This window comes from Carassius carassius, chromosome 43 (assembly GCF_963082965.1).
Source record: "Carassius carassius chromosome 43, fCarCar2.1, whole genome shotgun sequence".
NCBI lineage: Eukaryota > Metazoa > Chordata > Actinopteri > Cypriniformes > Cyprinidae > Carassius > Carassius carassius.
This window is the reverse complement of record NC_081797.1, coordinates 14,779,402-14,806,346: the sequence shown is the minus strand read 5'-3', so window position 1 is coordinate 14,806,346 and position 26,945 is coordinate 14,779,402. Positions and strand designations below refer to the sequence as shown.

The 26,945-nt window shown below is 35.9% G+C and overlaps 2 protein-coding genes across 3 annotated transcripts in view; both read left to right on the top strand.

Annotated features, from left to right (window-relative positions):
• Nucleotides 1-1,284: 1,284 nt before the first annotated feature.
• On the top strand, nucleotides 1,285-22,077 carry LOC132125464 (TBC1 domain family member 2B-like). Its single transcript, XM_059536907.1, has 13 exons — nucleotides 1,285-1,735; nucleotides 4,276-4,420; nucleotides 8,617-8,782; nucleotides 9,436-9,605; nucleotides 9,699-9,925; nucleotides 14,365-14,757; nucleotides 16,231-16,341; nucleotides 16,519-16,715; nucleotides 18,073-18,567; nucleotides 19,623-19,740; nucleotides 20,160-20,345; nucleotides 20,650-20,771; nucleotides 21,727-22,077. Exons 1-13 carry the CDS (start codon nucleotides 1,349-1,351, stop codon nucleotides 21,920-21,922), a joined length of 2,913 nt encoding a protein of 970 aa, XP_059392890.1. The 5' UTR covers nucleotides 1,285-1,348; the 3' UTR covers nucleotides 21,923-22,077.
• A 1,977-nt stretch (nucleotides 22,078-24,054) lies between these two features.
• dapk2b (death-associated protein kinase 2b) overlaps nucleotides 24,055-26,945 on the top strand; it is a 29,244-nt gene continuing 26,353 nt past the window's right edge. For both annotated transcript variants that reach the window (XM_059536188.1, XM_059536189.1), the window contains exons 1-2: nucleotides 24,055-24,187; nucleotides 24,788-24,961. In XM_059536188.1, the coding sequence (XP_059392171.1) occupies nucleotides 24,885-24,961 (77 nt within the window). In that variant the 5' untranslated portion in view covers nucleotides 24,055-24,187; nucleotides 24,788-24,884. The remainder of the gene's footprint in view (nucleotides 24,188-24,787; nucleotides 24,962-26,945) is intronic.

Below are 26,945 nucleotides of genomic sequence, written 5' to 3'. Positions count from 1 at the left end.
CTGCGTCAGTAGTGACAGATGTCACTTTGAGGAAAGAGCGGCTTGTGGTACAGGAAACCAGAGTGTTCCCGCGCTTTTTGATCTCTGACGAACTGTTAGCGGCAGCCATGGCAACCGTGTAAACACAGTGTAAGGTTTCATCATCGCTCTGGCGAAGTGTGAAGCTGAACATCACACACGAGGCTGTGTGAGTAGCTACTGTATGTCACACTCTCTGTCAGTGCTCAAAACCATTAATTGGTTTCAGTCACGTGAGCTGAATCTTACCTCCTCTCTAAGTCATTCTCTGTATTGGATCAATTTAGGGGTAACGTTATGCTTATTGAATGATGTAGGAATCTGCCAAAGTCAGTTTTGACTGTAATCAGGTCCTTTTGATGTGTCTGTAATTGGACCAATTAAGCTACTTGTGCTATAAATGTTACGCAGACGAAAGGCTTAGGAACATTAAACATACATATCTCAATATAATCATAATATGTAAAACAATCATATCAGGTAAAGAGGCAAACACAACCAGAAGCACTAAAGCTGAATTAAGGACACATACACGACTCTTTTGCGCCGCCTAACGGTCACCTGGAGAGACAACAGCAAAACATGCCCAAGTAGTTTGTGATTCCACAGTAGTTCAATATAATAATAATAATAATATTTATAATTATACTTTCCCTCTGTTATTTTAGTTTAGTTTACCCCCAGAGAGCATGTTAAAAATAAAACAATGCCCAAATAGGTTAAATAAATGTTAATGTGATATGTATCTGAGTATATTTAGCAGTGATAGCTCTGAAACTTGAATGCTAAATCCTGATATATATATAGCCAGAGAGGATATTATATAATGCTCAAATATGGTAAATAATTATAGGCCTATATGTACTGTGCATTAAATAAATAATAATAAGTGCTGTTTGCACAGTAATATTAAGTAGTAGCCTAATTCTCAACAGAATTACAAGCCTGCATATTATATATTGCATCCATCCATTTTCTATTATGATAAATGTTATTAAATTATATTATATTATATGTTATTATATTATATTATATTATATGTTATTATATTATATTGTTTGTACAGGTTATATTTTTTTTATAATTATTATTATTGTCATTATTGTTATCATTTTGTTATGCATTGTTCTATAGGCTACTATATAATTTTAATTATATTTTTCAGCTATTAACCAAAAACTAAAATGCAAATTAATTGTTTTCAGTATCTCGATCGAATATCCCATATTTAACCATATTCCAGTACACTAGCTACAGTAAGACCACATGTCCCGTCATCCTCCGCGGCAGCCGCACGGGAATGGAAGTCACGTGACGTCACGTCACGCGGATGGAAAGTTTGTGTCCGCTGACAGAGGAGAAGAAAGTCCAGAGAAAGATGCACGGGGAGGATGACAGCGCTGCCAACCCCAGCAGGATTTCCCGGATCCAGGCGGCCAGGTCTTTCGATGTGTCCGACTGCGAGGCCACGAAGGAGCAGAGCGTCAAATTGTGCGGTTACCTGAACAAACTGACAGGGAAAGGGCCCCTGAGAGGCTTCAAAACGCGCTGGTTTGTGTACGACCCCAGAAAATGTTACTTGTATTATTTTAAGACTCCTCAAGACGCCCTTCCACTGGGACATATTGAAATAGCGGACGCTTGTTTCAACTATGATGTGGAGGTGGAAGAGGGGCTCTTTGAGATCCACACCGAGGGGAAGGAGTTTCTGCTGAAGGTATGTTGATATTATACATCTGCCTGTGCTCATAAAAACCAAATGCATTTCCATAGAAAGATTAACTGCACTGAATTTATTGGCTTCATATTGAAGAATGATTATCTTAGTGCATTATAATATTGTAAACTGACTTTATTACATGCAACAAGTGGTTACAGACCATCCTTATACTGTCAAAAGCGTATTTTCCATTTTAAGATAATTTCACTCAGTTTTCCTATTATCAGGGTTATTATTTTAAATATGATAAATTATAAATATTGTACTAAATATTAGTATTTTTATTAAAATAATAATTTATAATGTATTTTAAAAATATGTTATGAATTAAAAAAAAGAAATATACTGAAATGAATAAAAAACAAATGAAAAATTGTAACTAAAATGAGAATGAAACCTGAAAATATTGTAATTTAATTGTTTAATGTAAATTGTATATGAATATGTAAAGGTAGCCCCTAAAATTATAATATGACATTTTGGATAACAGATATTTATTATTTATTTAAGGACACATGTACTGAGATGGGAATGTTTCTTTACACAAAGCACAGTGACTCTGTTGTCAGGATACAATATAACATACTGGACTCATCAATGCTCTAAACATCTTGCCTCATGACTGGAGAATGTAGGACTATAACACAAGATTGCTCTTGTAATTGTGCAAGCTCTGCACTAGTATGGTCTTCTTGCTGGACACAGAAAGCGGTTTCATCAGATCTGAATCTGTTTAGTAATTTAACAGGATGTCGCTTTCTCAGCTTTTCTAGAAAATGTATTTCACACTGCATGTAATTTCGGGCCCTCATGACGATGTGGTGTAGCTATTTGTGATCAGGATCTAGGTTGAAGGGAATGTCTTCCAACAGATCGTCAGTGAGACTGGCGCAGTTTCCAGCATGCCTGTACTGACTGAAGATGAGCCGTGTGTATCCCTTGACTAAATGCATTATGGGTTTCAATAGTCTGTTGTTCAAAACTTTATTAAAAATGCATGTAAAAAAAATAAATAATAATGTACATATTAGCAGGTTTTTATCCTCTGAAGTAAAATTGATTTTTAATATTTTCCAGGAACATAAAGTCGAAAATGTCAGGGTAATACAAACACAGCTGTCCTGATGTCATAATAAAGAAGAAAAAAACTAATTAAAGGAAATTATTTCATAAAAAAGATCGAACATGACTGCTTTACTGCTCAGTGCCTAATATTTAAAATGTCTTTCAACCAAATAAAAATCATGTGGTGCAACTAAAATGCAATCAACCAATAAATAAATAAAAAATCATGAAATTATATAATAAAAATAGAAATTATATCAGTCTATCTATATATCTAATGAATATCTATATTCATATATAATATCAAATGATTAATCATATCCAAAATAAAAGTGTTTTTGTACATAAAATATGTGTATGTACTGTGTATATTTATTATGTATATATAAATACACACACAAGCTTGCATAAATTTCAGAAAAAAAATTATGTTTATATATTAAATACATTTATATATAATATAAATTATATGTATATAAATATACATGTATATATTTTAAAATGTACTGTATTCTGTATGTGTGTATATTTATACATACATAATAAATATACAATGTACACATTTATCATGTTAACAAAAACTTTTATTTTGGATGTGATTAATTGCGAATAATCGTTTGACAGCAATAATATATATATATATGTATATGTATATATATATATATATATATATATATATATAATACACACACAGAGTATTCAACATTTGAAGTGGATAAAAATGTTCATCAAAGTTGTCCTAAGAGAAGAATGCATTTTGGTTTTAGGACAACTTTGATTAAAGGTTTTGATCCAATTCAAATGTTGAATACTGTATTTATAATATATATATATATATATATATATATACATATATATACATATATATACATATATATTTTTTAATGAAATATGAATTAATATATACATACACAAATATAAATATGATAAATAAATAATTATTAATGATTGAAAATAAATATCTATAAATAATTATTTATTAATAACATCTATCTGATGATGTAAAATATCATGTGCCCCCAAATATAGTGGTGTTTATGAATTAATGATTCATGATATTTGTAAGCAGTACATTTTACTGGTAGTTTGTAAAGGAAAATAATTGTTAGTAGTTTTCACTTGATGATATTTAAAGGTGCATTACGTGTAAAGATTTTCAAAGACATATGAATACAAAGAGTATGTTTCCAAAACCTTCTGTTTTTCTTTGTGGATACAGTCATTGACAATTTATTAGTGTTAAAAGATTTTTTCTGTTTTTAAATGTATTTTGTTGGTCACAGTTAAAGAGCAGCTTCATCACCGAACTGTGAACTGGAACTGAGAACGAAACAAGCATCATGATTCTCAAAGGGGCCAGTCACATTCACACCTGACCCTGTTCCTCCCTAGACGACTGTTATAACACAAAGTAACAGAGCAAAATTGAACCTTGGTTTCACACTACTTTTCTTTCCCTTTTCTGCGTGCAGGCGCCCAACAGGCAGGTGATGCATTATTGGCTGCAGCAGTTACAGCAGAAACGATGGGAGTTCTGCAACATGTCTGGCCACAGAGACAGCTGGTGCTCCCCCACCCCGTGTTATCCACATACGGGCCTGGTGGCCAAAGATGCAGGTGAGATATATGGAGAAGTAAGCAGACCGTGACGAACACACAATGCACTGAAATAAAGAATGATAAAAATCAGCTGTTGGTCATAGCCTCTATTGACATGGATTTTTTTGATGTTGCCGTATTGTAGTTTGTTGTTGCTTGTCATGTGAGGTGAGTCAAAGATCATAACTGTGCATGATTCCTCAGGTCTTGTGAAGTTACTTTGTTTAGTCTCCTGCTTTTAGAAAGCGTGTGAGTAATAAAAGGTTATTTTGTGTCCGTGAATATGTAGTATTACATTTTCTGTTGATTGTGATAAATGTAAAAATATTTTTAGTCTTACTCAAATTGCATGAATATTAGTTTTGCATACACATTTGTGCACAAGTTTTTTCTTGATTTCTGTTTCCTTTTAATGAAGGGCTATAAAGGTCCTCTAAACCTGACCACAAAAAACCCCAGACAGTTTTGTGGTTTCTGCTGTATGAGAATAGCTGTAGCATTTAGTATTATTTTAGAAGTCAAAAGGCAGAACCAATACACTAAGCCAGTGTGCTTCCTCCTTATTACTGTCACTTATGTCACAAGTCATTTTTAATTAACAGAAAACAAATGCACCTGTGATGAATCTCAGTAATCATTGAATTAAATTAATTAACATCGTTGTTACTGACCTTTGTAATGAGAACATTAGTAAAGTAAAGCTTAATTATAGTAAGCTTTCTTGGTATCACATTAATGTTTGTCTTATTTAATGATAGTACAGCTATATTTAAAATCTAGATATGAGTAGGTATATAAAGATTCACTTAACTCACGATTCGATTCACGATTTATTTTTATTTATTTTTACAAAATGTGATTTAAGACAAATTATAAATTAAATGTGTCCTTTTATTACTTCTTGGACAAAATGCTGCACTTTTCTTTGTGAAATTGAAATATTGCACTTTATATTTTAGCATATTATTGCTCTTTTGTTAGGTTTGACTGCTTCTATTGTCATCATTTGTATGTCGCTTTGGATAAAAGCATCTGCTAAATACAAAATTTAAATATAATGTGAATGTAAATAACAAAACTAAATAGAATTTTTAAAATAAATTAGTAACGCAAATAAAATAAATCTCTTCATATAAACAAAATATATGGAAACATGAGCAGTTTTTAATCTAAATTAGATTTTATAATTTCGAAATTTGAAGCAAAAACTGAATGGTTTGACTTCAGTTTTGTGAAACTATACATAAAAAAAAAAAATCTATTGAAACAGAAACCGCAGACGAGCTGAACGAGATGCAGATTCACTCTCTGTCAGCAGGTGGCTCTTAAAGCGTTTCCTTGGTTTCTGCTGTAAACAAAGCAGAGCTGCAATTAATTTAAATATACATTATACAGAGGCAAGATGAAAAGAAAGCATACCATCTTAACTTTTTAAAGAAAATAAGTTTCCCTCAGACATACATTCATATAAACTCTTACCCCTAATTGAATCAAGATTTGTTTAGCATCTCAACCGATTTGAATTATTACATATTTGAATCGATTTTCAACCGGCTCGTGGTTAATCTTTACATCCCTAGTTTTGAGTCAGTATCATTTTTATCGAGTCGGAGAGGAATTTATGTATTTGTTTCTTCCAAAATACTGTATTTTCATTATATGAAGATTATAGCTCAGCATATAAACATACTAATTTAGTGTGCCGTTTTTAGGGCCCTGTGGTTTCCGCTATGCAGAAAACGCAGAGGGAATCGCGGAATCCAGTCATAAAAACTGATTTTACAGTTTAACGCGGAATGGCACGGAATTTGCCAAATTTTGAATGAATTTATCAAAAATAGGTCATTGCACTTACATCAAATCACGATATGGACTAATATCTGTGAATATTAAGCCGGAACAGTCTATTTAAATATGAATCCTGCATTTTCTGCGTATCTCTGTTAATGAATGGAGCAGAAGCGCTTCTTCATTCATTAAACACACGGAAGCGCGCGTGACGCTCCGGTGATTTCAGCGTCTGCTGTCTCACTAAATAAGGACATGAACGCATGAACAACATCTCCAGAACTGCTCTGACAGTAACTTCATGAGCATTTGACCGTTTGATTTGAGTAAAACTAGCGTCACATCAGATACACAGAACTGTAAAGGTACGTCAACCCGTCAAAACTTTTTTTTTAACTGTCTTACAACAGACACGAAAGAGAAGACAATGCTGAATAAAGTCGTTTTTGCAAGTTTTGGACCAAAATGTATTTTCGATGCTTCAAAAAATTCTAACTGACCCTCTGATGTCACATGGACTACTTTGAAGATGTTTTTATCACCTTTCTGGACATGGACAGTATACCGTACACACAGCTTCAATGGAGGGACTGAGAGCTCTCGGACTAAATCTAAAATATCTTAAACTGTGTTCCAAAAATAAACTGAGGTCTTACGGGTTTGGAACGACATGAGGGTGAGTTATTAATTACATAATTTTGCAAATTGGGCGAACTAACCCTTTAATTTCTCTTGCATAATTAATATTACACTTAAATTAAGCAAAAACACATTTTATCCGATTAATCGATGGAATTTTTGGTAGAATACTCGATTACTAAAATATTCGATAGCTACAGCCCTAATAATGGTTCAATTAGAAAGCAAGTTAGATGAGGCCATCAAAGATGTAGATGAGTTTGTTTCTTCATCAGAACAGATTTGGAGTAATGTAACGTTACATAACTTGCTATTGAGTCTAAACATTGCTATAACTTGCTTGAGTCTAAACAGCTGATGCAAACATCACAATAATCCACTCCAGGCCATCAGTTAACATCTAGTGAAGTGAAATGCTGCATGTTTGTCATGAAAAAATGTATCATATGTTTTAACTTTAAAACATAACTTCTGTCCATAATCCATAGCAACGCTGCTTCTAGGTGAAAGTCAACCGACATGTTTGTTTAGAACTGTCAGCATAATAATACACATATATGCTGCAAGTTAACTAACAGGTTTGACAATTTTAGAGTTTATTTAGACATTACTAACCTTGTGCATGGAACTACAAGGTGATTTTTAGAAATCGAGTTTATTGCTGATGTAGGGCCCTATGAAATCCGTTTTTTTTTTTTTCAAAATTCTGTTTTTTCCGTTTTAAATTTTCTGGATTCCATTTTTTTTCTTTTAATTTTTCTCAACTACTTTTTAATGGTTAAATTTAATTGTATTAATCAAAAAGCATGTTTAATTGTTGTATGTGTATAATAACATTTATACACATACAACAATTTATTAAAAGTTTAACAATCATTCAAACATTACATGTTTAGGGCCCTATGAAATGTTTAATTTTTTCCTCACCATATGTTTTATTGTTACCTAATTCTGTGTTTTAGCATGTCTAATTATTTAAATGCATAAAAACAACTTAATTTATTCTTAAAATAGCCTTATGAAATGTTTTTTTTTCCTCAGAAATTCTGTTGTGCATTAAAAATGTTCTGGTTATCAAATGAAGACATAAAACATTCATTTAATTTTTCTTTTAATTATTGAAAATTAAACAAACATTTTTTTTGTAAACTAAGGGGATTTACTATTAAAAATAAAACTTGGAAGAAATATTGTGTGAGTATTCCTTTAAAAAATAATGCATCGTGGAAATCATAGGGCCCTACTGATGATTCTATAAATCTGCTTTACTATAATCAATTATTTACTGTACAATATCACAGTAACAGGGTTGATCATTTAAGATTGTCCTCCTTGGACAAAAATACAAAAACTGATGAACAACTTTATATATATATAAAAAAAGAGAAGACATTTGTCTTTTTACAGTTCACAGTATAAGTAAATTAATAATAAGGGATATTTAATTGTAACAGGGTTGCATAACTTGGGGAAACACCTTTCATTTCTTTTAAAATAATTTCTTAATCTATGCATAAATCATAATTTTACATTTCTTTTAATTCGTTTTTATTCATACAACAAACTGTCAACCCTGTTACCACTGTTAGTTGGAAAACCCATCAAGAAACATTGCTGAATTGTCGGCTATTTATGAATAAAGTCATTATTTGAACATATGTTAATGAGGGATACAAAAGGCCTTTTGCAGGATGAAATAACTTTTTTCTCATTAGTGCAGGTTTACTGTGACTGTTGAGAAATGCAAATGAACACTGATAACTCGAACTGTGACTGTGATGTTGTAGAAGCAATGCTCTGTGAGAAGCCCAACGAGAGCATGGAAAGTGTTCGGAGTGACTTTGCTGTGGATATGGAGAGTGATGGGCTGGTTAGGCTCCAGTCGTTGCGTAACCCTGTAGCACCACCCAACGCAGCTCTCAACTCCCTCCGACACTGGGGCTCTGAGATCAGGTAGGAAGTTAGGAAACTCACACTAGGATGGACAGCTATTGGCATCAAGGTTTAAGTATATTTAAGTATTTTTGATATTGTGGTTGAGAGTCGGAAGAATTTGTCACTTTAAATATTCTTTATTTATGCAGGTCTAATTATAAATGGACAAAATGACAGGTACATCTGTATCTTGATTTAGAATTATTCATATTTAACTACTTTCCCAACCGGTGCCATGTGTGAACTTTTTTTCAAACTTTCCAAAAGACTTTGGACGCAACGCTGAAGTCGGCCAGAGGTCTGAATCTGGGTTTCAGCAAAGATAAACAAACTAGAATAGCTGGAAATTCTACAGCAGCTCCATGTTAACTTTTAGGAGGCTGGAAATCGAATACTTTGACCCTTAGTACAAATAAAAGAAGACTTATAAATGTCATGTGAGAGAGGTTAAAAAACAATATTCGCAGAACATGCTGACAGCAAGACACATGTAACAAAGACGTGTGCCATATTACATGTTTGAGTGGAAATTCTTTAACATTTCCAGGTTTTGAGTTATCTCTTGACAATATTTGGCAATATACTGTGGTATAGTGTTACACATTACATGAAATAGATTTTGCTTGTCTGTACCTATATTTCATGATAACATTTCCTTGATTCTCTATCAGAAATAGCATGTCTCACCTGCGGGCCGGCAGAGGAGAAAACAGGCGCAGTGTGTTTTACACAGCCAGCAGTGAGGACTGGGAGATGGTGGATCCTCCAACCAAAGACACACTAGAGCACAAAACTACACCTAACAGTCAACGCCGGGAAAGCCCATCTCACCTTCAACGATGTAAGATGATCGTTCAGACATTTTAATGACACACAAATGATTCAGTTAAACTGAAGGCCTCTGAAACTGTGTCTGTCTTGTCACTGCCCACAGACTCCATTGGCTCAGCATTCACGTTTGACTTCCGCAACCCCTCGAGAATGAAACGGCCCTTTCACATGGGCTCTGGGAAACCCAACCGCAGTGGAGAGAGCTCGCCGGTTGAATGTAATGGGACCAAGACATCTGAACTCCAGCTCCGCATTCAGAGCCAGCAGGAGGAGATCAATCGCCTTCAGGAGCAAGAGAACCAGCTCAGAGAAGAGCTCGTCGGTCAGAAGGTACGATACCTCAGGTAGGGACTAGGGGTGGGTGATTTTAAGCCATTGAAACGTAATTAGTAGCAAAAAATAAATAATTTCGCAATTCATTTTCGGAGCGCTGCAATTATCCTCATAAAAACAACAATTCACAACCCTCTATGGCCACCTAGCCATTGGCAAGTCAATGTTTTAGTTTACCCGCCAGACTGATATATATATACCTGAAACACTCTTAACATCAGTCAGTCAAGCATTATAATATGATATCTGGATAATCAAGTACTATTTAATGATAGAACTTTAGTAATTATAATTAATTTGATAACCATCTATGAATGCATTGACATTTTAACTGAATTTAGGACTGGTGGTGGTGCTTTGTTTGTCATTCAGTGTTCCTGTATATAAAAAAAAAAAAAATTGGGAAAAAAACGAACAATAATACTGATAATAATAATAATATGAATTCCACTAATAAGAACAGTAAAAAATGCACTACGGATGAACGAGCTGCTGGATTCATGAATATTAATCAGGTTGAGTCCATTCACGGGAACTGATTTGCTGAAATCAAAACAGGGACGATAATAAGTGAGCACCAGCCACTGAGATTGCTGTTTGTGCATTAGATCCGCCCACTTCGCGCATGTGAGAGAACGCGATGCGAGTCGTGCGCCTTCACACTAGAGTTTAAGGTAAGCCAAATACACAAACACGTGTGCTGCGCGTCCATTGAGATGAACTGAAAAATATCCCAGATCGCTTGACAGAGAGTGTTCGACGAATGAAAATATAACTTTGTTAAACTTATACTTAGCCTACAGCTCAAACACTGGCGAGTAAAATCTGTGAATTTATTAGCCATTGGCTAATATTAGACATCATTTAGTCGCCGGAGTGAAGACTTAGTCGCATATGCAAGTGATTTACTCGCAATGTAGAGGGTTGAATTTAGGTCTTAAGTGAAAGCAAACAGTTGAGAAAGAAAATACATTTTTAACAGTAGATTAAATCAAGGCAGTTCTTTAAGTGACAGCTGCTCTGTCAATTATGTTTTTGTTTTTTGTGCCTTTGCCTGCAAAATTTTTTTCTCTCTAATTTAATCGCTGACTGTTTACTTATCCTCAGTGAGCTTGAGTTTAGTTTTTGTTTTAAATTTAGGCTAGTATTATTTTTTTGTGAGTGTGTTAGGGTTGTAAGAAAATATCGATACACGTATCGCATCGCAATATTTTGTTTGGCAATACTGTATCGATTCTCAAAAATGGAATATCGATATAAAAAAAAAAATATATATATATATATATATATACAAGATTCATGGCAGTTTCGTTTTGAGTTTACATTCCGACTGCTAGTGGCACGCCACTAATTTTAACATTAATATTAATATTCGCTGCTAGTAATGGAGGATGAAAGAATTGTCCATGTTCAGTGTACAAGGCTGAAGTGTGCCGTCATTTGGGCTTTTCGTTCCTTGTGAAGAGGGGCTCGCACGGGGTGGGTCAAGGGGGGCGGTAGGGTTGCAGCGCGTCACACCTGAAGCTTTATTTGTAATAAGTGCTATATACGCAAATAAACTTGAATTGAATTGTGTTCTTAATGACAGCTTTCCTAAAAATATATCCTATTCCTATGTATCGCAACATATCGTATCGCAACCGCTGTATTGTGATACTTATCGTATCGCCAGATTCTTGCCAATACACAGCCATAGTGTGTGTGTGGGTTATATTGACACTGGTGACAAGAATTATGAAATGTCTATACTATCAAAATTTTGATATCATATAGACCTTATTTAAAGCAAATATAACTATATTGTAATATGAATGGTTACCATGAAATAAAAGTACTCATTTTGAGATATAAGATTTTGGTCATATCGTCCACCCCTAGTAGGGACCAGATTTTTTTTAACTATTAAGACACTCTTAAGTTTAATGCACTTAAAAGGTCATAAACTGTATTTTATTTTTGTGGTGCAAAATGCAAGCTTGTGTTAGTATAAAATGTTAATTTGCAATCCCATCCCAATTCTCGACATGTTCCGTAAGTACAGTATTTGCTTCTGGGATGGCAGCCGGTAAACGTGTGTAAGCAATTATTTTATTTCGAGTTACATTTTTTTCCCATGTTGTACCATGCTGGCATTTTTTTTATAGGATGTTTATAGCTGTTTGCTAATAGTTCCTTATTCCTTGTCATACTCATACGTGGGGATTTCCCATATGCAAGTGAATGTTGACACAGTGTCTGTTTATTCTGCTCATCCTCTACATTTATAATTCAAAGACTTTTCTTATATCTACCTTCAAGTTTTGATGCAGTAAGCCATTTCTTACATCAGCCGTATATATCTGTTTACTTTTCTGAAAGGTGTCAGCACATCTTAAGCAAAGGCCTTGAGAACCACAAAATGGGTACTGTTGTTGTGCTTTTACCTTTAAAGTTCTCTTTTGGCCCCTGGCTGTGCTTTTAACATACTAGCAACTTGAGATAATGATTCTGTATAACTTATAAACAATACTGGGTTTATTCATATTTACAACATTATTGATAATATTTTATTAACATGTTTTCTTTACGATTTGCATATTCCCAAAATAATTGTTCAGTTACTCACTTAATTAGGTGTGATTTTGACTTAATGACCGAAAATACTGTTGCGTTTTATTCAAACATGCTGAAAAACTTACAAAAATTACATTTTACAACTTAAAAAAAAAAATCTTTGTGAGAAAAGTATCTTTCAAAATCTAAACTAAAATGTGATCCAAAGACAAACTGAGCAATGGGTCTTTCTTTGAACCTGAATTTCAGTTCCTTTCATAGTTCGGGTTGCATCATGTGCAGACTTTTGAAACTGGTAAATTGAATGTTTTCACAGATTAATGGTTAACTTTATTTGATTTTCCAGGTTTCTTTTTTGTTGTATCAGTTTGGTAATAATTCACCAGATAAGTGTAATTTGATAGCTGCAAGTTAACAAAACCTTTCTCTCTCTCTTATCTGATTTGGTAAACAATGTACCTAATACAAAATCAAACTATTCTAGGGTCAGAATTTAACACAAATTACTTCATCCCAAACAAGCCCCGGACTTATTTTGACCCCAGTTAAAGGGTTACTCCAACCCAAAATGAAAATGTGTAATCATTTACCCCCGTGTCGTTCCAAACCTGTAAAAGCTTTATTCATATTCGGAAGACAATTTAAAATATTTTGGATGAAAACTGGGAGGCTTGTGACTGTCCCATAGACTGCCAAATAAATTACACTGTCAAGGTCCAGAAAAGGTTGAAAGACATCATCAAAATAGTCCATCTGCCATCAGTGGTTCAATTTGAATTTTATGAAGCGATGAGAATACTTTTTGTACGCAAAGAAAATAAAAATAACGACTTTATTCGACAATTCGTCTCCTCCGCTTGACCGTAGCACCATTGTGGAGAGTATCCACTGAACACAAACTGTGTATGTTGTTCTGATAGAGGCCGCACCACACAGAAACGCTGTTTTCGTTCAAATCAAAGCATAAACGTAGAAAATATATCCACATAAAGCATACGCAGTTTGTGTTCAGTGGATACGACTTTACAAAATGGTGCTATGGTGACGCGGAGGAGACAAATTGTTAAATAAAGTCGTTATTTTTGTTTTCTTTGCTTACAAAAGGTATTCTCATTGCTTCGTAACATTACGGTTGAACCACTCAAGGCAGAAGGACTATTTTGACAATGTCTTTTATGCTTTTCTGGGCCTTGATAGTGCTATTTACAAACTCACAAGCCTCCCGGTTTTCATCCAAAATATCTTATATTGTGTTCCGAAGACAAACAAGCTTTTATGGGTTTGGAACGACATGGGGGTAAGTGATTAATGACAAAATTTTCCTTCTGGGGTGGAGTATCCCATTAAGAGTGCTACCAAAGCAGGTGTTCTGAGTTCAATTGATATTTATTGTGCCAAGGAAAATTAATGTAAAATTAGTAATTTCGTCGATCGTATGTAAAGAGACGTTACTGTTACTTTTAGTTCCAGTTCTGCTTCAACACCCCTGCATGTTAAGTAATTCAGAACACATTGATTAGTTGATTCAAGTGTGTTTGATTAGGGCTGGAGCTGACCGCTATAGAAGGGCTGGGCAACTTCGGTCCTGGAGGTCCACTGTCCTGCAGACTTTAGCTCCAACCCAACACACCTGAATAAGTTATTTAATGTCTTCAAGATCACTAGAAAGCTACAGGCAGATGTGTTTGATTAGGGTTGGAGCTAAACTATGCAGAACAGTGACCCTCCAGGACCAGAGTTGGCTACCAGTGCGAACTTTGACCTCAGGATTTAGGATCCCCATTTTGCTTTTTCACCTGGTGTTTTTGAGTAGTTTATCAGAGTAATTCATCTGCTGAACTATCTCAGAGGCTTGAGCTTCACAAAGTATTCTCTTTTACCAGGAGTTGGTTCGTCTTCTCCAACAAACACTTCGTAGCTCCCAATGCGATTGGCGTTCCACAGTGTCTCCTGGGAATATGGGGCCTCACAGTCATAACCAAGCTGCGAATGAGATGGACAGAGCCCTGGCAGAGCGGGACAGCCAGATCAAAGACCTTTGTGGTCACATGGAGAAGCTAGCATTGGTGAAGGAGAGTCTTCAACAGGAGTTGAAGAGTTTGAAGATCAAAATTGGGGAGATAAATGAACAGCTGGGCATGCTCATGGAGACCATTCAGGCCAAGGACGAAGTCATAATGAAACTTTCCCAGCAGAGTGGTAATGAAGGAACCCAGCCGGCTGAATGTAACTCACCAAGTGCAACTAGGGAACAACACGACTTGAATATCCTGAAGGTAGCGCAAGAACATTCTAATACTGTATATACACCATATTGCCAAAAGTATTCGGACACCCCTTCTAATGAACAGGTTTGACTATAATAATTTCCATGAATACAAATCTTAATGTTTAAGCATACAGTGATATTCTAGGGAATTCTTTGCTTCAAATTTTATAGCAGCAGTTTGGACAGGACCCTTTATTTTTCTGACATAACAATGCCTCTGTATATAATGCAAGGTTCAAAAAGAAATTAATGATTCAGGCAGTGTGGAAACTTGACTGGTCTGTAGAAATCCAAGTCCTAATCCCATCTGAACACCTCTGGTGTGACTTTAAATGCAGACCTTGAGCCAAAAACTCATTACCAGACACTAATTACTTTTACATACACTATATGGACAAAAGTATTGGAGCACCCCCTTCTTTAGAACAGAAAAACAATCCATTCCAAAACTGTGGCAACAAAGATGGAAACATAATTTGTGTATTTAAAAATTATCTCTCCACCTCAGTTTCAACAGATTTGGAAGTGTCTAAAATGAATGTACCCATGTGTACAAGTCATTGGTGTTTGGTGATGAGTTTTTGGCTCAAGGTCTGCATTTAAAGTCACACCAGAGATGTTTAGCTGGGATGAGGACTTGGCTTTCCACAGACAAGTCAAGTTCTTCCACACTGACTGAATCATTAATTTATTTTTGAACCTTGCCTTACACACAGAGGCATTATCATGTTAGAATAGAAAAGGGTGCATCATTTCCACTGAATTCTGGTTTGTTAGGATTGGACAGTATTTGGCTGAGAGACAACTCTTTGAAAATTGGGAATCTGAGGGTGCAAAAAATCTAAATATTGAGAAAATCTCATTGAGAAGTTTATTGAGAAAAGTTATTTATTGATAAAAGTTCTTCAACTGATGTCCTTAGCAATAAATATTACTAATAAAAAACTAAGTTGTGATATATTTATGGTAGGAAATTTACAAAAGATCTTCATGGAACATGATCTTTACTTAATATCCTTATGATTTTTGGCATAAAAGAAAAATCTGTAATTTTGAAGCATCCAATGTGTCGTTGACTATTACTACAAATATACCCGTGCTACTTATGACTTGTTTTGTGCTCCATGGTCACATATGCTTAAACATTAAGATTTGTACTCATGGAAGTCAAACCTGTTCATTAGAGGGGGGTATCCCAATACTTTTGGCAACATAGTGTATATCTAAATATCTATATAAATATATATGTATATGCATATCACAAATGAGATTTTTGTGAGATTGTAAATCAGTAGGGTGAAATATATCTGACATAGGCAAGAGTTGCATGCAAAACTAAGGCATGTTAGAAGTCCTTGATGTTGAGGCCAAGTCAAGTCTTGAGTCTTTTATCACAAGACCATTTAAATTCTCAGATACTGTTTTGTAAATTTATTTTTGGTTTCTCACAAATACTTTTTTGTGTTTTTAACACTTCCAGGACAGTCTTCAGGGCTACAAATCCCAAAATAACTTCTTAAACAAAGAGATTCTGGAGTTGACTGTCTTAAGAAGAAATGCTGAATCCAGAGAGAAAGCACTTGAGGCAAAGGTCTGTGACTTTAGCTGCTCTCTGCATGCAAACCACCCTGGATGTTTTTGCAGATTCTTTATGTGCCATGTTAGCATTTCCTTTTCCCTACCATTTCAACCTTTGCAAGGTGGCCTCTGCATGTTTTTGATTGCTGAAGAATCTTTTTTGTTTTTTCCTTTGATGTGTGTTCTGCAGTGCACCAGTTTGGAGGCCAAGCTGTGTCAGGTGGAGAGTAAGTACCTGGTTCTACTACAGGAAGTGAAGTCTCCCGTTTGCTCCTCTTCAGAGCAGACCCATAGCGGAGAGGTCATCACCCGCTTACTAGAAGATGCACTAGAGGTGGAGAGTGCAGACCAACAGGAACACCCTATCCTTAAACCCAATGCTGTCAGGTATCATTTTACGAAAAATAGTATTTTCCTTGCTTTTATATGTACAGATACTAAGTGTATACTTCCCTAGTGCATCTAGATAATTTATGCAAATTCAGCAGCAAAAATGTTGGCCATCCTTTAAAGGGATATTTTGTCATTAATCACTTACCCCCATGTCGTTCCAAACCTGTAAAATATTTTTTGACTTCGGAACACAATTTAAGATATTTTGGATGAAAACCGGGAGGCTTGTGACTGTCCCATTAACTGCCAAATAAATAACAGTGTCAAAGTCCCGAAAAGCATGAAAGACGTCCTCAGAATAGCCCGTCTGTCATCAGTGGTTCAACTGTAGCGTTATGTAGCATCGAAAATACTTTTTGAATGCAAAAAAACAAATATATCTTTATTCAACAGTTTGTCTCCTCTGTATGTCTCCGCATCACCGCAGCACCATTTTGGAAAATATGAGCTGTACGCAAGCAGTGTATGCTCTTCTGTGTCAGCCGCGACGTGCATTTAAACTTTGATTTAAATTAAAATAGTGCATCCATGCAGCGCGGATGACACAGAAGGGCATAAGCTGCTTTGTGTTCTGTGGATATTCTCCAAAATGGCACTACAGTGATGCAGAGGGATGCAGAGGAGACGAATTGTTGAATAAAGTCGTTAATGGGACAGTCACAAGCCTTCAATTTTCATCCAAATAATCTTAAATTGTGTTCCGAAGATGAACTAAGCTTTTACAGGTTTGGAACGACATGGGGGTAAGTGATTAATGACAAAATTTTCATTTTGGGGTGGAGCATCCCTTTAAGATGTCAACATGTTTTCAGTATTCCGGAATTGTTAAACATTTCATATGCAATTGGTCATAACAGAAGTAATTTGCATATTGCAGTCTTAAAGGTACAGTAGCAAATAATCAGGTTTAATTGGAAGAGCCTGGGAGATGGTAGACATGGTCATGCAAAAGGAAAATTCTGATTGTTAGTACAAGAAACTTTGTCTAACATTTCAAGTGTAGGTACTTGTTGGTAAAAAATATATAGAATTCTAGAATATGGCCACTTCAAACATTCTGTTACAAAATCAAACTGTACAACTTGCTCGGTCACCATCTTTCAAGCATGTTTGGTCTTGTTAGTGTTCTTCAAATGCTTCTTGACTACAGGAACAGGATGTTTTCCTGGTTCCACAGAACATGTCATGCTCTTCTTGATCCATCTGCATGCCATGATTGGTTTCAATTATGCCAAGTAGTTGCTTATTACTATGAAATTTGGCTTTGTTACTTTGAAGATTGTTGGCTCTTTTGTTAAACAAATTGCTTGTAAACCTTATAACCCGTGACACTGTTTTCTTTCTCATTTAGTGAGTATGATGTTTATGGTTTCAAAACTGTCCCAGAGGAAGAGGATGATGAGGAAAAACTCGAAGCAAAAAAGAGAGCGCTAGACCTGAAGTCCCTTTCCCTGACAGACCAGGAGACCTCAGTTAGAGTAAAGTGGGACAACTACCTGGCCATCACCATGAACAGAGAGATGGTTCGATCTCCAGAGCTTAAGGCGCTGATGCGAGGTGGAGTTCCCCATAACCATCGTTCCAAGGTGTGGAACTGGTGCGTAAACTTCCATGTGAAGAAGATGCGTGATGATGTGTCAAAAGACTATTACCAGAACCTTCTGTCCACGGTGAATGAAAAACCAAACCCAGCCTGTAAGCAGATAGAGCTGGATCTTCTCCGGACGCTTCCAAATAACAAGCACTATGCTTCTCCGGACTCGGATGGCATCCAGAAACTCAGGAACGTGCTGCTGGCTTTCTCCTGGAGGAATCCAGATATCGGCTACTGCCAAGGCCTCAACAGGTTCAAGCGATTCCATCAGCTCTCAAATTCATTCTTAATGTCTAAAGCAGCGGTCTCAGACTCAATTCCTGTTTTGCTCCAACCCTAATCAAACACACCTGATCCAGATTACTAGAAACTTCCAAGCAGGTGTGAGTTGAAGCTGATTGGAGCTAAACTCTGCAGAGCTGTGGCCCTCCAGGAATTGAGTTTGGACCACTTGTCTAAGGCCGGACATACACTGTGCGATTTTCATCCGATTTTGAGCTGAATTTTGACTCGTGCGACTCTTTTTCGGGTCGGGCCGATTTTCAGCATTTTCGTGCATTGTTTGTCGTGCAGTGTTCGTGCAGTATACAAGGGGAAACGAGAGGCGATTAACCTCTCCCGACCGTCAATCAGTTGGTCGGATGGATTTCTGACATGTCAGAAATTTTGGTCGCCTCTCGTGAGGTATCGCACTATTGAAGCAGGGCTACGAACCGATTTTCCTCGTTTCCCTCACTGCGCATGCGCGAAACCATAACGAAACCATGGTGACATGGCGTGTAGTGTTGACTGAAGTGATGGAGGGAAAACTTGTGGAGTTATGTCAAAGAAAAATAAAAATAAAAGAGAGAAGAAAACGCCTGCTTACCTCCAGTTCGCGTCGCAAAATGGATAAACCATGTTGGCCACGTCTTCCGAGCCACCTGCGCATCCAGAAACGCCTACGGGTTTTTTTATTTTTAATTTTTTGGACGTTTCAGCACACAGAATTGCCATATCACCAAAGCAGTGCGTTTATCCCTCTATGGTTTATCCCGGGAGAGCATGTTTATTCTGAAACAGCCACAAATATCCGGGTTCTGAGGGATCCTACGAGTTGATTCCCCACGTATAGTGTGAGCAGTCAAATCGCAGCTCGAAGATTGGACCGTACAGTGAGCGCATAGAAATCGTGAGCTTTGGCTTTACATTGCATGAGATCTACTCGTACAGTGTGAGTTGGTACCTTGCCGAAATCGCACAGTGTATGCCCGGCTTAAAGTGACATCAACAACTTAAAATCTGAAAGAGATTTCTGATTGTTTCAGGCTGGCAGCTATTGCTCTCCTGTATTTGGACCAAGAAGACGCTTTCTGGTGTCTGGTGGCTATTGTGGAGGTTTTTATGCCACGTGACTATTACACTAAGACACTGCTAGGCTCGCAGGTACTGTTTCAAGATTGTTCTCTCTTTCACAGTCAAGATAAATTCCCAACGACTTTGACAATGTCTTTGTTTGCTGGATATGACTCACTAGCTGCAGGCTAACAGCATGTCTTTTCAATTCTGTCATCTGTCACAGTGACTTTTAGTTTTCAGGCTCCTTTCCATTGACAAGACATGCACATGCTTGTTGAGCAAACTTTAGTACAGTTTGGCCTTATGCAACGTGAAAACTTTCATGTTTTACGTTAGTTACTAATTGCATATTCGTATGCAGAGTAGCTAGCCAAGTGCTTTTCAATTGAAACCACATTATTGACACTTAACACATTATTGTTAAGGCTTTTCATTGCTGACTTGATTGCAAGGTTAGATTTTGCCAGACCTTCTAATGGTGACTGAATGAATTGTTTTTGATGTAGGTAGATCAGCGTGTGTTGAAGGACCTGATGTGCGAGAAGTTACCTAGGCTTCATGCGCATTTTGAGCATTATAAGGTGGACACCTCTCTCATCACCTTCAACTGGTTCCTGGTTGTGTTTGTGGACAGTGTGGTCAGTGACATCCTCTTCAAGATCTGGGACGCTTTTCTCTATGAGGGACCCAAGGTATGGAGAGTTATGTAGACATGGACCTTCACCACAGAATACTACTGAACTTCTAAATCAAACAGCTGTGCACTGACTGCATACGTTTCCCTTGAAGCCTGGGAGTTATTCATTTTTGTAATAGGTTTATATAACCACAATACAGATGACATGAGATTACTGAAACATTCTCAGACTCTTAGATAAAAATAACCTTAATACTCTGAGTCCGCTTTCTTATTATTAATAATGAGTCACATTTGTCTGGTTGTTTCAGGGTGGTTGGACTTCATGTGTGCTGATACGTTTTGATGTCTCTTTTTAGATCATTTTCAGATTTGCTCTTGCACTCTTCAAATACAAAGAAGAGGAATTTCTAAAGCTCCAGGATCCCATGACCATTTTCAAGTACCTTCGGTATTTCACACGTACAATCTTGGATGCAAGGTTTGTGCTTCTGGTGTAAGGGATAGCAATAAATGATCATGAGAAATACTTCTAAAGACTTTTTAAAATTATTATTTTGGCTTTATTTCACTTATTATACTGTATAATTTATAGTGGCTACGTTTATTTTATTTATTTTGGGGGGACTTGTTATTATTAACAATAATAAATAAAATACTATTATATTATTATTATTATTGATTCATCAGAATTGGGAAAACAACTTGATATACCTCTGCTAATTTAATAATAATAATAATAATAATGAAGTACACAGATATCTATTTTTTTTTATAATATATTATAAATATTTATGCATTTTTTGCAGGAATGTTATCTTATCTATCTATCTATCTATCTATCTATCTATCTATCTATCTATCTATCTATCTATCATAAATAATAAATAATAAATTAAATAAAACATTATTATTATTAAATTATTTTTTTCTATTATAATTATTAAATGTGTGTAATAATAATGTTTTATTATTAATTTTATTATTATTAGTTTTTATTTTATATGATCTATTTTTCCCCTTAAAAATGCTTTGAAATATTTGTGAAACCTTTCATTTGTAGTTTTAAGTTATTGTTTATAATATATATTGTATTTTGCTGTTTGACTCTTTAGAAATAGAACAGCAATTTGTTTCATGTCATCTACCTTTTTGCATGAACATTGTCTATTATTTGTAATTTATTTATTACCATATGTTTTATATTTTAGCCTGGAGTCAATCATAAGTCACTGGGCTAAATTAGCAATAGCCAACAATACATTGTACAGTTTTCACAATATTTAGATATTTTTTTGCACCCTCAGATTCCAGATTTTCAAAAAGTTGTCCTATTCTATTTATTCAACTTTCAGATGATGTATCCGTCTCAGTTTCAAAAAAACTGACCCTTATGACTGGTTTTGTGGTCATATATGATCTTGCGTTTCTCATAGGAAGTTGATGAGCATGGCCTTTGTGGACATGAACCCATTCCCACTGAGGCAGATCCAGAACCGTCGCACGTTCCACCTGGAGAAGGTCCGTCTGGAGCTCACCGAGCTGGAAGCCATCCGTCAGACCTTCCTGCGGGAGAGAGACAACAGCCTGGACGGCCGCACACTCATCAGTGACGACGAGGAGGACAGCTGAACCACAGCCAATAAGGGACCAGACCTGAAAAACTGATTAGCCAATCACATTGTGCCTTATTCTTTTTTCTTATTTTTTTCAGTGTATTTGATTCAACAAACTGTGACTCAGAGAGACCAAAGAAGAGTATTTCTTTTGATTTATCAAAATGGTGGTCTTTTTTTTTTTTTTTTTTTACATTTTCTTGTCCAGTATTTCATCCATTTGTACATTGACCAAAATCAGTATTAAAGTAAGTTAGGTACATTGCATTTAGGTGGTAATGATTGGTGCAGATTGGACAAGTGTCAAAATTCTTCTACATTATTATGCTGGACATATTAGGATGTACAGTCCTGGACACCACCACTTTTTCTTCCAGCTGCACTTATTAAACTTCATTTACTTGTGATGATCATATCAGTACTTGTATTATATTGAGAGATAATTTGATGTAAATCAAATTCAAGTTTACGAGGCCTGCCCTCTTTCTAAACATTCGGTACATTTTACTCAGTTTGACTAAATTCACCATCCAGTCGGTGGAGTGGAAAAACGCAAATATGTGTTCAATCAAACTACCAGTACTTCCTGTCTGCTCAGGATGTGATAAATGTAAAAATGTCGAACTGATGGTCTTTGGTTTTACCGTGGGAGCCGGTCTCTCATAACAGCCATGTTTTTGCATGACACCCACAATTCACTTATAATAGAAGTGTGTTATTCTTTGTTGTTTTAAGTCAAACTAAGTCCATGTATGCATATTTTATTCTGTTTTTACAAATCACAGTCTCAGACTTGTTGGGAAATTAGTTGTATTGATAATCTTTCATATTTTCCTTGTTATTTAGCCGTCAAGTATGTTATATGAGCTATAGCAGTTTTCTTATGTCTTCAGTGAGTAAGCTATGATTTCAAACCATCTTTGATGCTGTTGCTCGATGCAATGCGTTGCACAAGCCTTTGTGTGTATACAAAATTACGGATTTTCTTGGTAATGTTTCTGAAACTTGTCCTGTGACATCATAATCCTCCAATTCTGAATTATTATTATAGTTTTTTTACTTATGCATGATCGTCCAATAAATTTATATTGCATAAAATTGTTTTCATTTTGTTTGTGTAGTTTTTAATCATCTCAGTAGCCGCCTCCATAAACAATACAACAGCTGCAAAGGTCTTTCTACATCTTTTCTACAGGAAATAACTGCATGAGCACAACAATAGAGAGGGGTAACCATATCTTAAATCTTTCCGGTTTTTGTAATGGTTATATAATATTAAAATAGTAAGTCATACAGGATCTAAAATATACTGTTAATACACAGGCTGTATGCTATTTTCGTGTATAAATAAATACATTCAATGCCCATATATTTGTCGACAGATGCAACCTCTGTTGTTGCTTACCATGTCCAGCAGATGGAGATTAAACTGCAAACGTGACGGATCAAACGCATGCAAAAGCGAGTAAATAATACCATTAATAATTTTTTTTTTTATATCCCAGACCCCAACATTCACGGCGAGCGAGTCAGATCTGATCCAAAGGTGATAACCGGGTTTGACTGAATCACTGTAAAGGAACCGAATCCCATAAACGACTCGTTCGCGAATATGGACATGACTAATGTGTTCAAAAATATGAAAGAGAGACCGACTCAATTCGGTATTTGGAACAGTTTGAATAGCTTGTCTCAAATCCCTATTTACAGTACATATTATTTGTAACATTTCCGCTGTTATAATAACTTCTTTTTTTTTACCGCACCAGTCAAACTCTTGGTTCTCTCCAGATATCTCAGTTCACTTGGTTCTCCATTCAATCGAAAGCCCGTTCTCCGAAAGTCAGTAGTCTGTAAGTTTACAATTCAGTAGAGTTTGTTTGTTTAGTTATTCATCTGTCTGTCCAAGTGTTCAACATGCCGAGCTACAATATTTTTTAGTCAGACTTAAATGTTCATTAGATTTAAAAAAAAAGATGAATTGCCCTACTTCTTTAATTCTAATAAAATTAGACTTTAATTTGCAAACTATGGCTATTTCATAAATGACTCGTTTACACCGGTGTGTTTAAACCGGTTCTACTGATTCACTGGAAACAATCGCCAATCTGACATCACCGCTGCGCTCAACAGGTGGCGCGCGATTCACAACTTAAGCGCGTGCGCTCCTTCAGTCTCAGTTCAACAGCGCGACGTGCGCGAGAGACGCGCTCGAACCCGCCAATATGCTACAAATATCAGCGGAATACCGTAAAATAAGTGTTATTTCTTAAAAGAAAAGGTAAGACAACCCACATTTTCTCATTCATTTAAAGTGTCAAAGCTACTTCTTCTTGTAGTTCATTGTGTCTTGTAAAACTTGTGAGCAAAGACATAGGAAGAGATGTTATGGTGTCAATGTTTCTCATCATGATTATGTTGCGCTTAGTTATAGAATACAACAAACTACAGTAGCCGACAGTGTGTTTTCTTTCACCTGTAAGATACATGTTTATCATGATATTATCAATATAGTTTACATTCCTTACTTATATGACAATGAAACCGTAAGTCAGTATCCTATATGATGAGACAGCAGTCTCAATTTCACCGGATAATTCTCATGACGTTGAACCCTCATTTTCTTATAAAGAAAGTCATTTGATCTCTTTTAATGACTTGATACATCCGTTTTTTCCTTAATAAGACTCTTTTTGTCTGGTGCCTTCATACCTTACATCACCAGTAAGCAAAACTGTATATTTTGTGACATTCTCACATTGTCTTATACAGTATGTCCAAGTGAGAAAGATGAGATGCATGCTCTTACACCTTCTTGGAAGTAAGGGATTTGGTGCAGCATGCTGGAACAAGTGCTTATGTGAGTGCCTGTGACTTTCAGAGCTGCAGAACTTCCCCAAGCCTGCGTGCTCCTCGAGGGACACCTTAAGACAGAGTTGACCCACTGTCCCCTGTTTACCGAGACACAATCATCATCAATGGGGACATTAGGAATGGCTGTGTTCAATCAACAAAAAGTGGAGGATTTCTATGATATTGGTGAAGAACTTGGAAGGTGAGTGATATGATGGGTTGCATGAGGAGGTTTTGTTATGGCTTCCAGCTTTTGTGGGTTGTTGACTGTCCGGTAAGTTATATGGACCGTCCCCCGAGGGTATTTATGTTTGGGAACAAAAATGTTTTACCTGACAGCTGACAAGCTTTTCTGATTTTTCATGTCACTGGATAATAACAAAATGCATCCAAGGTTTTATATTAAAACTGTTATTAAGGAAAATTTAACCTGTAATGAAAATTCATGTTGTTTCAAATTCTCCCGCACAACATAAAATGTGATATTTTGAAGACTGTTTAAACTGTTTTTGTTCATACACTCCAAAAAATAAGGTTCTTTATTGGCATCTGGTTCCATGAAGAATCTTTAACATGGAAAATGTACATTCTACAAAAGGTTATGGAGAAACAAAGTTATTTTTTTTAGATTTTTAAAATGTTCTTCTCACTAAAAAAGTGGTCGTTTTAGGAACCGTTCACTGAAATGTTGTATGAGGAACCAAAGATGGTTCTTCTAAAAAGGCATCGCTGAAAAAAAACTATTTTGGAAGTTTTTAGGTATGTCGAGGGTTTTGAACACCAGATCGACTTTTATTTTATGGACAAGCAAAACAGGGAATTTTTCAATCACTTTAACATATCATATTGTTCCAATAATCTTAAAAAGGACTTATTAGTTGTGAAATATTGGAAGGATCTGGAGTACACTGAACAAAAACGTGAGGGCCCCCCACCCTCTTTTCCGTTGGCTCCGGTTCTCATTCTTGAGTCATGTTGTTCTCTCTGACAAAGCACACTCCTCTTTAAAGCTGCCACAACAGGCAAGCCTAACACTTACTAATGCACAAAAAAACTTTTATAATAACAGCAATTCTACCATTTCAGCAGAAAGAAGTTGCAAATCCATCCAGACAGGAAGTGCTAAACTGTGTGAACATTCAGGAAAGGTGTAGTCTTACACCCAGGTTAATGCCATGTCTCTCCCCTTGTTATAGGTTGCAGGTGAAAGTCACCCTTTGGCGTTTATCTGTCATATAAAAACTTGAATATGTACAAGAAAGGCCATAAAACTGTTTTCAGGGAAGCTTGGAAAAACGTCATCCTGTAATTAGGAAAAGTTGTTGCTTTTTGTCATGGACACCTCCTAATTGAGGTACTATTGGCTATGGCGGAAAGACAGATGTTGGTTATTGTTTGCAATATGTAACAGAATCGGCCATCTGCCTGGATGGCTTTGTGTCCCACTCAAAGGGCACAGTTTCTATAACACACCCTGGATTAGATGAGATACCTGACCTCCCTTGCAGGACTGTGAGAACAGGACTGATAGCTCCACTGTACGTTCAGTTACTTTATGTTAATAAAGGACCAGCTTTGTTTGTTCAAACTAGAATTTAAAGCCACATTTTCTGAAGAACTCAACACTTTTTAAACCGAGTTTGAAGTTAGCATGTTGCTAAGCTAACAATACAGTACTGTAATAATCGTAAATAGGACAAATACTGGGTAAGATATAGATTTTTTTTTCCTTGAAAGGCACTGAAGAAAGTTACTGAAGAAAATATAAGTGGTGTTTGCCTGTACAGAAGTAGTCAAAACATGCTGAGGGTGTTGATAGGTGGATCTTTATTGCTCTAAAGGCCTGTTCAAACAGAAAGCGATTTAACTTTACTGATACTGATTTTTTGTCGTTCAACAAAAAAAGTGTTCTGTAAGTGATTTCAATGATGCGGTGTGGACGTCTCATAGACTATTTATAGTTATCGTTATATTTATTGTCCTTTGTAAACAGGACTTAAAGGGATACCCCTAATTAAAAATGTTTCCCCTTAAGTCATCTTAGGTGCTTAAAATGACTTAATATTTCAGATCAATATAATCAGAGTTATAATAAAAATGTTCTGGCTCTTCCAAGCTTTATAATGGCAGTGAATGGGTTTTGAGTTTTTGAAGTCCAAAAAAGTGCATCTATCCATCCTAAAAAG

Bases quoted from the DNA above. Each gene is read 5' to 3' on its own strand.
- LOC132125464 (XM_059536907.1), top strand. From the start codon at position 1,349: ATGGAAAGTTTGTGTCCGCTGACAGAGGAGAAGAAAGTCCAGAGAAAG. The intron at 14,758-16,230 runs GTAGCGCAAGAA...TAACACTTCCAG, and splicing joins ACGACTTGAATATCCTGAAG to GACAGTCTTCAGGGCTACAA. The intron at 20,772-21,726 runs GTTTGTGCTTCT...CGTTTCTCATAG, and splicing joins CGTACAATCTTGGATGCAAG to GAAGTTGATGAGCATGGCCT.